Below are 13,015 nucleotides of genomic sequence, written 5' to 3' on the forward strand. Positions count from 1 at the left end.
CTTTATATTAATAGATGATTTTAGTAACTTCTCCGAATTAACGTTTCTAGATACGATATTCATTCGACACTTGTCCGACACACATATTTTGCGTGTCCAACATGGTTTAATAAAAAATAAATAAATAAATACTTTATTAAATATGTTTGAATATATCGAAATACTATCACATATCAGTATATATTAGTATGTCTAATCTTATTCTTAATTTATATTTTTAAAATAATATATATTATTATTTATTAAAATTAGAAATTATTTTAAATATTTTATATAACTAAAAAGATATTAAAAATTGTTAAAAAATTAATTTATTAAAATTAGTGTGTTTTTAAGTTATGTATGATGTATCCAGACTTTATAAGTGTACATGGAACGTAGTTGTTTTAACTTTTAAATTAGTTCCTTAATTTATAACAACGCACAAAAGTCAATCATTAATTACTTTTAATAAGTATTTAGAGGAAAGAAACGAAAACTACACACACAATAAAAGGCTTACATGGTTACATAAGATATTGGAAAAGACAACTAATAAATTGTAGGGCCATCAACTACTACTATAATTATGTACAATTCTATTATTAAATAAGAAATGTTATATATACATATTTTTATATATCTTTTATTTTTATATTAAAAGTAATTAATAAAAGATAGAAACAAAAAGTTTATTTTTCTATCATAAAAATACAAAAAAATGTGTATAAAAATTAATAAAACTATACAAGCATAATTTTTCTTATTTAATATACTATAAAAAATAATAATAGAAAACAAATCTCATAAAAATATGAGAAAGACACGTAAAGAAATCAAACACATACTAATATTGCATGAAAATTCTAAAATAAATAATGTTTTATATATATATATATATATATATATATATATATATATATATATATATCTATTTATATATAAATCAAATTTATAATATTTGATTTAGGTCTAATCAATATAATTCGAATTAATATTATTTGATTTAGTAGGTAAAATGTTAAATCGACTTATATAGCTTTGATCTACTTAGTTAGAAACGCTGTTTTAATTAGCATATGATAATTCGAATCAATGAACTTTGAATTGAAACCACAGTAGATCGAAACAAGTGGTTTCGATTTATGTTCCTACTAAATCGAATGTGATGGCTTCGATTTATAGTCGTAAATAAAATTGCTTATGTAAGCATCTATGAAAAGAAATTTAACGAAAAACATTGAAGAAAAAATTAAACTAAACAATCAGAAACCGCGCCGCGCACGAATCCAAAAGAATAGCGAGATAATGGAAAATAGAAGAGACAAGTTATATACATAGATAAAGAATTCCAACAAGATTTCATAACAAATTCTAGTCTGCGAAACAAAGGCCGGCTATATATATATATATATATACTTCGAAAAGCGGGCAACGACAATAGAACAGAACTTGCAAATTTTTGTTACTATCTATGACGAACGAATCATACTTCCTAATATCACGTAACACAAAAATCGAAATTCTATAAAATAACTTCTCTACCCGTTCTACGTCATGCAGTTCTAGTTTTTCGATTATAGTATTATGAAACTCGCTTAAACTTGTAGAAGATTTGAGAAAAACGCTCAATGGATTCTTATAAGTAAAATTTATTCCAGATCACTTTTTTTTTAATTGATCCTCTATAGTGGCCCATAACTAAAAAATTATCATCACTAGCCATTATGAGTCCCACTGAATTTACGTTATACTTCTATTTATATACCTTAGTATCCCAAAAAATCGAATTAGTTCAGGCCAATTTATACACATGGACATAACTACACATTAAATAAAATCTAATGGATTTGGTTTGTTACTAGGAACCATTACTTATAAATCGAATTCGTTATATTCGATTTACTAGTTGATTGTAAATCAAAATGATTCTATTCGATTTTTTAGGATTCATTGCAAATCGATATAAGTTAATTTGATTTAATACCGTATATAATGGCTAATTTGAATTTAATTATTTTGATTTATATAAATTTATGAAATATTACTAATTTGTATTATTTTTAATTTGATTTAATACTACAAAATTTGATTTGAATCTAATAAATTTAATTTATATATATATATATATATATATATATATATAATATTTTTTATTCTGATACTTTTATATAATACTGATATGTGTTTGATTTATGCAATATTGCAAGTACTTTACCCTCAATACATATAGTAAAACACGTTTTTTTTTCATTTGGACAAAAATTGAAATAAAAATACTAGTATAATCTATAACATAGCAGGTTGGATATTGAAGGTGTGTTTGGCAAATACGTTGGAAGAGAAGAAATATGTTTAGATATTTTAAAAGTTTCAATTTTTAGTTTGGCAAATTTTTTATTCATGAAAGCAGAAGTGATTTACATTCAAAATCACATTTACAAGAAGCAACAATTTTAAGCTTCTACATTTCACCAACAGAATTTTAGCCATCAATATTTAATCTTTATTTACCTTTTACCAGCTTTATCTTTTATGCATGCATGTTATTGAATTATGTATGAAATTCTTATCATTTGTATTCATATGAACTCTCTTTTTCTATTATTTATTATTTTTATTTTTTGTTAATTATTTGTTTGACATTATATATTTTTATAGTTATAATTTTTTTGTACTATTTTTTTATTATCTTTTTATAATATAATTTATTAATTCTATTAGGTAAAATAAATTAAACAAAATAATAATCGTAAATAATAATAATAGTAAAATATCATAGCATACTAAAAAAGAGTATTAAGAGAACTAAAAATATACTATATAAAAAATATCATAAAAAATTTTTTGATTTATTTCAATTACTACCAAAGTAAATATTTAATTTTTTTTATTATTCTTAGTACTCACTAAAATTTATATTTTGTTAATTTTAATTAAAAATATATTTTGTCAATTTTTATATGTTATTTTTATTTTAGTATATAAATATTAATTTTATTATAAAATTAATTAATAAATTCTATTTAAATATTTAAATTAAAATAATAAGATATACAAAAATTATTTAAATTGATGTCTATTTTAGTAATTTTATTTTTAAAATTAATTTTGAGTAATATAATCCAAACAATATTTATTTTACTATAATCTATTTTAATATAAAAATTGTCAAACATAAATCATTTTAACATAAACTTACTTTTAATTAAAATCAAATTTACAAAATCAATTTGATGAAAAATCAATACACACAGAGTATTTTAGTGTACGCGTTAGTGTGTGGCATATTGGTAATTTCAAGTTGTTAGAGTGTCGTTCTTTTATCCCATAATATAAGGTCTTTTTCATCTATAAACTTGTCCCTCGTTCTCCCTCTGCCTCTGCCTCCTCTCTCTCTCTCCCATTCAGCCACCGCCGCCAACAACAACATCATCACAGCAAGTTCAATGGCGAGATTCAATTTGTGTGTGGTCCTCGTGATTTGTGCGAGCATCTTGGTGGTGATGGCTTCGTCGCCGACAACAACGACAGCGGATGCAGGGGACCACTTCAACCCCATGGGAATGGTTGGAGGATGGGTAGCTTCCAAGAAAGGTTCAGGCTCCTCCTGCAAGGGCTCCATAGCAGAGTGCATGGAAGCAGGTGAAGAAGAGTTTGACTTGGACTCTGAGATCAACCGGCGCATCTTAGCCACAACCAAGTACATCAGCTACGGTGCGCTCCAGAGGAACACTATTCCCTGCTCTCGCCGTGGCGCTTCCTACTACAATTGTCGCCCTGGTGCTCAGGCCAACCCTTACAATCGTGGCTGCAGCGCCATCACAAGGTGCAGGAGCTAAATTAAAATTATTTAATTTCTCCATTTCATTTCATATATATAAAACTACATATATTTCATTGTTATATTTGGAGAGTTCAGAGATTTTATGTTAATTAATCAGATTTGCGAGCCACATCTGTGACACTTGATGAATATACTGTGTTCATTATTATTATATTAATATTACATTGTTTATTTGGTCGTGGTGATGTTGCGAGGATTTGGATGTTGATTTTTTGAGTTTTTGAACCTTTATGTAAAAAAATAAAATAAAATAAAAAAGAATAGTTTTGTTGTTGTGGAATTATCCTTTTAGAATTGAGACGTTGCGTTTCACCTTGGTTCTCTTATGGCCAGCTACGTGCTAGCCTGTCCGTTTATGTGTTGGAATGGTGACAAATAATTGAATGTCAGCTCTTTCACCATTTCAATATTCAATAATTTCTTTATTATCCTTTTATTTTTCTATATTGTTTTTGCGGTTCTATATCTCGAATGTTGCAAAATGGGAAATTCAAATAATTTTTGGTAACCTTTGGTTTGTGGTTAATGCTTTGCTGTACGCGCCTACTCGGTGGTATCACAGACCCCAGAGAGAGAGGAGAATGCTGAATGCTTTGCTTTCCTTGTGCTAATCTCTTATTCTTGGGAATTGAATTTTGCCAATGCCTGTGTTTTTCTGAGATTTTTGTTCGGTGTGGCCAATTGTTCAAAATTGAACGTTACTAAACGAATAAACGTTACCTAACTTGGGCTAAAAAATTTAGAAATGAAAGTAGGATGAGTGATATATTTTAATATGATAATTTTTTTGTGTTTTTTAAAATTATGAGAGGTACATAATTAAAAAATTTTAAAAATTTGGGGTATATAAATTGGACTCTTCGATTTGTATTTAAAAAATTAAAAAAATTTAGAGTACATAAATTGGATCGTCTGATTTATGTATTCTAAAATTTGTTTGATTTTTTAAATCTGATTTGTACTCTATAAATTAAATTATTCTATATTTTTAAAAAATAGTATAGTAGATCACAATTCAAAAAAAATCTATTGTTAGTTCAATATTAAAAATAAAAATTTGACCTAACTCGTATCTAGGGGATGAGTAGACAAAGGTAAGAACAAACTAAACGAGCTTAAAGTTTTTGGGAATTTTTAGTTCGATTTTTCTTTGGTGACTTTGGTTAAAATGGAATTTTTAAAGTGTTACTTTTTCCGGTATTCAGATAGAATTTAATAAAAAATTAAAATTTAAATGTACTGTTACAATAGATTTCAAATAGGGTTTAAAATGGAAGAATGAATGACTAGAGAGATGAATTCACGGGGTGAACAAGTTGACGGCAGAAGGATTTATTTATTTTATTTTCCCCTTCAAATTAATTAATAATTCCCCTCATCTTTTATCTTATGTTTTAGTGGTTGTGGTTGTTAACGATGGTCCCCCACCCAAGTAATAGTTTTACACATAATGGCCCCACAAATTAATCGGAATCTTTTTTCTAGAATTCGAAGCAGATGTTATGAATTAAGACCTAGATTGCCTTTCAACGCAGTTGCTTGTAAATAATTTCACAAAATGATGTGATTTTTATTGGGGGTTCTAATGTTCACCTAAAACCCTGAAATTCCCTAGTTTGGAAGGTCGATGATTTTAATTTGGTAGTAATATTCATTACTGACCCTTACTTACAACTTACCAACCATGTACAGTAATTCGTATAACCTAACACGGTTTGGAATCAAAGAGAATCTTTGTCATTTAGCAAACTCCACCGACAAGAACATTATCATTCTAGAGACACACGTTAACTTTTCGTGGATGCAAATCCATCAGCTTGAGGGCTCAAAATTGGACAAATTATCAAATTTATTTCTCAAAGATCACCTAATTTTTATTTTGGTTTTCTTTAAAAAAAATTAATCAAAATTATTCGTGAAAGATTTTAAATTAATCGTATTAATATTTTATTAATTCTGGATTTTATCAATTCTGAGTGTGTTTGATAAACATGTTGGAAGCACAAAAAATGCATTTAATCTTTTTGAACTGTTTTGTTAATTTTTTTCTTCTGAACGCGAACATGATTCTGGGTTTGAACTCGTATTCAGTAGAAGCAACAAATTGTACCAATTTTTTGTTTAGCTTCTGCTTTCATTTCATAAATTAAAAAATTAATTGACATTCTACCAATTTTGTCATTTAATCTCATCTATAATAAAAAATACTAAAAATAATCATCAGAGTTCTTGAATTTTTTTTCATAACTATACTTTACAAACAATATTTTTTAATATTATTATTAGTACTCTTTGTTAAATTTTAATTTTTATCAATTATTTTTTTATTTTTTTATTAATAGTATGAATTTTTTGTTCAGAATTTTTGTATGTTCACTTATATACATCATTGTATTTTTTTAATAGAATTTTTAGTATTCATTGTTCATGATTTTTTTTAATTATTTTTATTAATACGTATTTTTTATAGAACTTTATTTTTTATTTGACTTTATATATTTTTTACTATATATTCTTAAATTAGTATATATTTTATTTATTTATTATTAATTTTTATAATATAAATTTTATTAAAAAAATATAATTATATACAAAAAGAGTACTAAAGAAGAATATTAACAAATTATAACAAAAGAGTACTAATTTTTAATACATAAATTTAAATTTTTTTCGAAAGTAATTATAGTAAAAAGTGTTAAAATAATATAGATTTAAATGATATAAATTCATGTTCGAGAAGTGATGCGCATCTTTCCTATCTTTTCTTAGTGAATTTACATTCAAATTTGTGAATTTAATCAAGATTTAAATACTTATTAGCCACTATAAATGCTACTTTGAGTTTTGTACAATTCTATTTATTTCAGGTAACATTCGTATAGATTTGACGGAGTTTTATAGAAAAAGAGGAAGAAAGTGGATGATGCTGTCAATCCTGACCTCCTTGCGCTCAAACCGGAATAACTTAATAGAGATCCAACAATTAGAAAGCTAACTTACAGAACTTTTCAACAATATATAATAGTATATACTTCCTCTCCAAACTATACGGTCATATTAGCGCCTAACTTGGACAGAAGAAAGCTTACACTTACAAAAGCATGCCACGCCGAACTCCATGATTTCAAAGTTAGGCATCAATTCATTAATAAGGAATGGTATCCATTCATCCATCAAGCAGGGCATGAGTATTTATTATTTATTTTGATTAAATTTTTATTTTATTTATAAATAGGAAAAGCTATTATTTAATTTTAGAAAATATATTTTACATTAGTTAGGATTAGATATAAAAGAGAAAAGAATCAACTCTTCGGGCTAGAAGAAAATATCTTCTCTCTCTACTACTTCATTATGTAAATTACAGTGTTACCTTAATCCTAGTTTTTCTCTTTGAATTATGAGCAACTAAACCTCCATTGTTAAGGTTAGGAGCTCTGTCTATTGTATGGATTGATACTATTATTTTTCTATTTTAATTCATGTACTGATTTATATTTCAAGAATTGTTTTCGTTCTTTATTTTATGAATTTGAGTGGAACAGAAGTATGACCATTTTTCTAATTGAGTTCTTATATAACTTGGAAAAGCTATTTACTTGAACAATAACTTGAAAACAATTTCTCCTAAATTTTAATTATCTGGACTTAACGGGATGCATAACATATAATCCTCTTGTATTTGGGTAATTAGGATTTTTGTAACATATAAACTATAAGGTAGCGTTTGTTTTCAGGTACTGACAGACTGAGACTTAGTATTGTGTTTGTTAGTTGAGAGACTGGTACTAAAATTTCTGTTTCTGTCTCCAAAATTTCAGTATTTCAGTACCTCCAAAAAGTAGGGACACAGGAGACTGAAATTTTTAGAGATGAAGACCGAAACTTTAATAATATTTTATACCTAAAATACTTTCATTTCAATTAATTAATTTCAATTTTACCCTTTGTGCATATTAAATTAGAGTTTCATTCTTATTTCAATTCCTGTCACCCATTTTGCACCAAACAGAATACTGACATTTGTTTCAATCCCTGTCTCTTAGTCTCTGTCTCTCAGTCTCAGTCTTTCTGTCTCTGTCTCTCCACCAAACGCTACCTAATTGAACTTCACCCTCTAATTGGAATTAAGTGACCAAGGAATTGGCGGTTGATGAATTTTAGAGGAGACTAAAAAGGTCTAAGAAAGTAGGGTTTAGTCACATATAATTTGCCATGAATTAAATCTTGCATGATTAAAATAGTTAAGTAAGAAAAGTCAATTCGAATTTACTGTTTGATGCATTTAATTTACTGTTTGATACATATATTATTCACATTAATTTACTGTTTGCTTTCTGATATTTTGAATTTACTGTTTGATGCATTTAAACTCTTAACACTCTTTTGCTTGTCAAACTAAGTAAATTAATCAACCATTATTGCTTAATCCATCAATCGTCGTGGGATCGACCCTCATTCACTTGAGGTACTACTTGGTACGATCCGGTGCACTTGCCGGTTAGTTTGTGGTTGTAAATTCTGCACCAGGAAGCACTACTGTAAAGATTTTTTTGTACAGATTAAGTGTTTGTGGTTAAAAATAACTACACATGTATATCACCAGTAACATTAACATTATTAAATAATAATTTGTATGGCTTAAAATGAATATCTGTAAGTCTCTGTATGAATTTACATCTGTATGCTATAATTGACCTTCATGTCCTTTTTAGTAATTTTTGTCCAAACGTAATTTTGAATAATGTAATCCAAACAACATTCATTTTATTATAATCCATTTTAATATAAAATTACCAAACATAAATCACGTTAACACCAACTCACTTTTTATCAAAATCAAGTTTGTAAAATCAATTTTATACAAAATTTCGTTTGCAAACTCTAATCCAAACACACACTCTATCGTTAACGCTGGAAGCTGACCTGGAATGTTAGGGGTACACCTTAGCATATTAAACGACGGCGTTTTAAGTGTTTGAGAGTTGAAATGGTGGAAAAAGTCTAGACGATCTGCCAAGGGCTGTAGCCTGGCCTGTATTTGGCCTAACCTAGCCTGTTATAAAATAGGCATAAGCTCAAACTTTTATGAAAGCCTTATTATGTTAATAGGCTAGGCCCAAGTTCACTAATTAGCCTTATTGGCCTGTCAGGCCTGCCTGAGCCTGTTAATACATAATTACATATATAAATAATTTTTTTAATATTAACAAAATTACGAGATATTTTAAATTTATTATATTTAGTTATAAATAATTTTGTATATTTTAAATACTTTAACATTTAAATTTTTTTATAAATATTAAATATGACATATTAAATATAAATATGTTTATTAAAAAATAATTTATTTAAATAATATTTTTATTTTTGTAAAAAAAAAAATTATCAAGCCTTTTAACAGACTTCAGGCCAGGCCAGACTTAGTATTTTAAAAAAAAATCTATAGCAGACTACAAGACAGGCTCAAGCCAATTAACTACATGACAGGTCTGTTAAAAACAAAGTCTGGACTGACTTGGCTTGTTTTCGCCCACTAATTCTTAGTAAAAAAAAAAAAAACTGTTCTTTGGCTCTTTGAACACAGCAACAAGGCTCCGTGGAAAACGACCGAGGTTGGAATCAGACGTGCGATTATACGGCGGGTGTTGCGTGCGTCTTCTCCGGTGAAAATAGGTTCACAGTTCGCAGACAATATAGAAAGGAAGGCAACCTTTTTTACGTTATTTGAAGGTAAAAAAACTTTTTTCTTTTTTGTGTGTGTAATCTATATCTTATCATTAATTGCAAGAGAGAATGAGATTTTGATGATTGTTTTAAGTTAAACGGAATATTGTTCAATTTTGTTCCAGTGTTATTTGTGCCTTAGTGTTTCGGTTAGCAAAGTAGCATGTATCTCTGTTATATATATATATATAGTAATGTGTTTATTGTGGTGAGTGAACTCTTTTGAATATGTTCAGGGTCGATTTTGTAGGTGAATTATGGTTTATGCTTGTTATTTTTTGAATTTGGTTAAGATTTATGTACGGTCGTCGGTGGAGTTAAGCATGTATTAAGCTTAGGTTTTTAAAACATAGTTGTTTGTTTTTGCATTCTTCTCAAAGAATTTTGATGGAATGTATTGTTTTCCATCATCTCTTCATCCATTGACTATTTTTCTATTGTTCATATGCTTACTAGCTTTGCAAGATAGCATGATATGTCCCTGCATGACTCCATACTATCTTCTAAAAGCATAATAATAGTTTTTAATTTTTCTATAATCAATAACTAACATTTATTATTATTTATTAATAACACATAAATGCTAATATTTTTATTTTTTTATTTTATAGATGGAAGGATCTCTAATGATATTTGTGTTTCACTATGGTAAAAAGTTTAAAACTAATAAAAAAGAAAGAATGACTTATGAGCCAGATCACACAGAGATGTTAATGAATGTTGAAGCAGATACAATAGATGTTTTTTTTAAAGGAGTATTATAAGGAATTAGAGTATGCTAAGGTAAACAATTGTGTCTGGAAGATTCCATGGTTGTCTCTCAAGTTTGGGTTGAAGAAGTTAGATATTGATGCTAATTTGATTAAAATGATCAAGTCTTGAGGAAGAATCACAATGTTATTAATATATATTTCGAGCATGGGTTCAGAATCACAATTGGTGGAAGGTGTGTAAAGACATAGTTGTAGTTTCAAATAATGAAGGAAAGAGTGTCTCAAACACAAAAAAAATTCTCTCAACCCACAAAATCCAGAAATGAGTTAACACTTTTACTTTTACAACCCAGTCTAAGCTCATTTTGGCCCACAACAATATCACAATCCAAAAAACCTAACATGGAACCCCAAAAATTCATTTTACATCCCATTCCACAGTCCACTTCCAATTCAAAAAATAATTCCTCTCAATTCAAACTAAAACCTACTTTTCGGCCTATGCCAAAGCCTTGCAAAGATGTCCTAAAGCCCTCCAACATCCCAACTTGTGGAAAAAACAAAAAGAAGGTCAAGAAAAGCACTACAACAAGATCTGAAAAATATGTTAATGCAACCATGCTAGATATTGATAATGACTCTTATGACTCATATAAGAATGCTAAAGACAGTCTATACCAGTCTGAAAAAAGTATGGGAGACCAAGACAGTGACAGTGACAGTAGTGTAAAAATTGGCAAGCCTTCAAAGTCCAAATAGGATAATTTCACAGGAAAACAAAGATCTACTTCGTTGGGAGATCGGGATAAAGAAATTGACACCAATAACTCTAACTATGAGGACCTTAAATTTGATGAGAGCACTGATTCGAGTAAAGACTCCTGTTAACATTTGATGATTTGTTGTTTTTTAATATTATGAATTTGTTTAATAGTAGCACATATTTGTTAATTATAATGGTAGTTAATTATAATTAGTTCGCTTTACTGAATCTAAGTTTGTGTTGTTATTATACTTTGTTAATTTATTATACCTTGTTTAATTGTCAGAAGGTGAATATAAAGAGGACCATCAAGGTGGATCTAATGCTAACTCGTGGCACTCGAAAGAATCGGACAAGATGTTAGATTTTGACAACGAGAAGCCACGTGTGTTTCAAAGATACAATGACAAAACAAGATTTGGAGATTTGAAATTTAAGGTTAGTATGATTTTCAAGAGCAAACATAACTTTATGGCTACCATTAGGGACTATACAATACAATAGGGTAGGAGCATAGTTATCAGAACCGGACCGGACCGGCCGGTTCGACCGAAAAACTGGTAGTCTGGCCGGTTCGGTTGAAAGATTAGACCGCATCAGCATTCGAACCGGTCAACGGGGGTCAAACCCGTTGAAAACCGGCCGGTTCGCGTCTCAGATTACACTAAACCCGCCGCGGGTCCATGGTGCACACGCGGGCCGCAGAAGCATCGTAGGAGCTCCCTCCACTGCAACTCCAAAAATGCTGAGCGTGGGGTTCGAACTCATGATTGCGTGAGTGTGTAGCTTCTCCTTGCCACTGAGCCAAGCTTATTCTTCACTAATACTAATGATAAACAATATATATAACAAAAGGTGAATGATTTTTTATTTTTTTTATTCTTTTAAACATGGATTGACATGAATACCAAACAAGTTGTCACATAATATATAAATATATTGATATATTGATATTGATTGTATTATCTTTTATTTTTTCTTATTCATTTAAATTGACAAAATATTTTGTACTATTGATTAATGTATTATCTTTTTTGCAGTATAAATTATATCTAAGAATTAATATTTAATTGTTATTAATATATTTTTAAAAATATGTATTTAACTTTTAATTTTTTTATATTTTTATTTAATTATGACCGGATCAACCGGGTAAATCAGTGACTCACCGGTTGAACCAGTAACCCAGTGACCCAGTCATATAACCGGGTCAATTACCGGTTCGGTTCTGATAACTATGGGTAGGAGTATAATATTCATTAAGAATGACAAAGCTAGATGTATGGCCGTTTGTAAGAGTGAGGACTATTCTTGGTTAGTATATTATGCGGTCAACAAACAGGACAGATCATGGCAGATTAAGACTCTTGTTGACAACCATACATGTGGAAGAAAGCAAAAAAATAGGACTGTCACTTAAAAGTAGACTTTGAATAAGCTGTATCCTAAGCTTAGAATGCATCCTACAATGAAACATAGGGATGTGTAAGCTTGGTATGTTAAAAAGTGCAACATTAGACTGAACAATACATGTACCACAAGGGCTTTGAAAACAACTAAAAAAATTGTGCAGGGTGATGAGATAGCACAATATGAAAGAATTTGGGATTATGCACATGAGTTGCTCACAGCTAATCTTGGCTCTAGTGATAAGGTTGGTGTCATTTCTATGCCTGAGGACCCCACAGTTTAAGCGACTTTATGTTTGCCTCGATGCAAAAAGGGTTTAGGGCGGAATATAGACCACTAGTAGACTTAGGTGGTGCCTTTCTAAAGACTTTGCATGGAGGACAGATTCTCACTACATGTGGCCAAGATGTCAACAATCACATATTTGTGATTGCACATGCTATCATAGATGTGGAGAATAAAAACAACTAAAAATGCTTCTAGAAACATTTGCAATATAATTTTGGAGACTACTAAGAGTATAAATGGAATTTTATTTTGGACATACAAAAAGGTAAAGACCAATTTGATTATTGA

At 28.9% G+C, this 13,015-nt stretch overlaps 1 protein-coding gene across 1 annotated transcript; it reads left to right on the forward strand.

Annotated features, from left to right (window-relative positions):
• The first annotated feature begins 3,325 nt into the window (after window positions 1–3,325).
• Window positions 3,326–3,997, forward strand: LOC130932539 (rapid alkalinization factor). The gene has a single exon (XM_057861877.1). It carries the CDS (start codon window positions 3,429–3,431, stop codon window positions 3,819–3,821), a length of 393 nt encoding a protein of 130 aa, XP_057717860.1. The 5' UTR covers window positions 3,326–3,428; the 3' UTR covers window positions 3,822–3,997.
• Window positions 3,998–13,015: the final 9,018 nt, after the last annotated feature.

The sequence above is a fragment of the Arachis stenosperma genome, chromosome 6, assembly GCF_014773155.1.
Source record: "Arachis stenosperma cultivar V10309 chromosome 6, arast.V10309.gnm1.PFL2, whole genome shotgun sequence".
NCBI classification, from domain to species: Eukaryota; Viridiplantae; Streptophyta; class Magnoliopsida; order Fabales; family Fabaceae; genus Arachis; species Arachis stenosperma.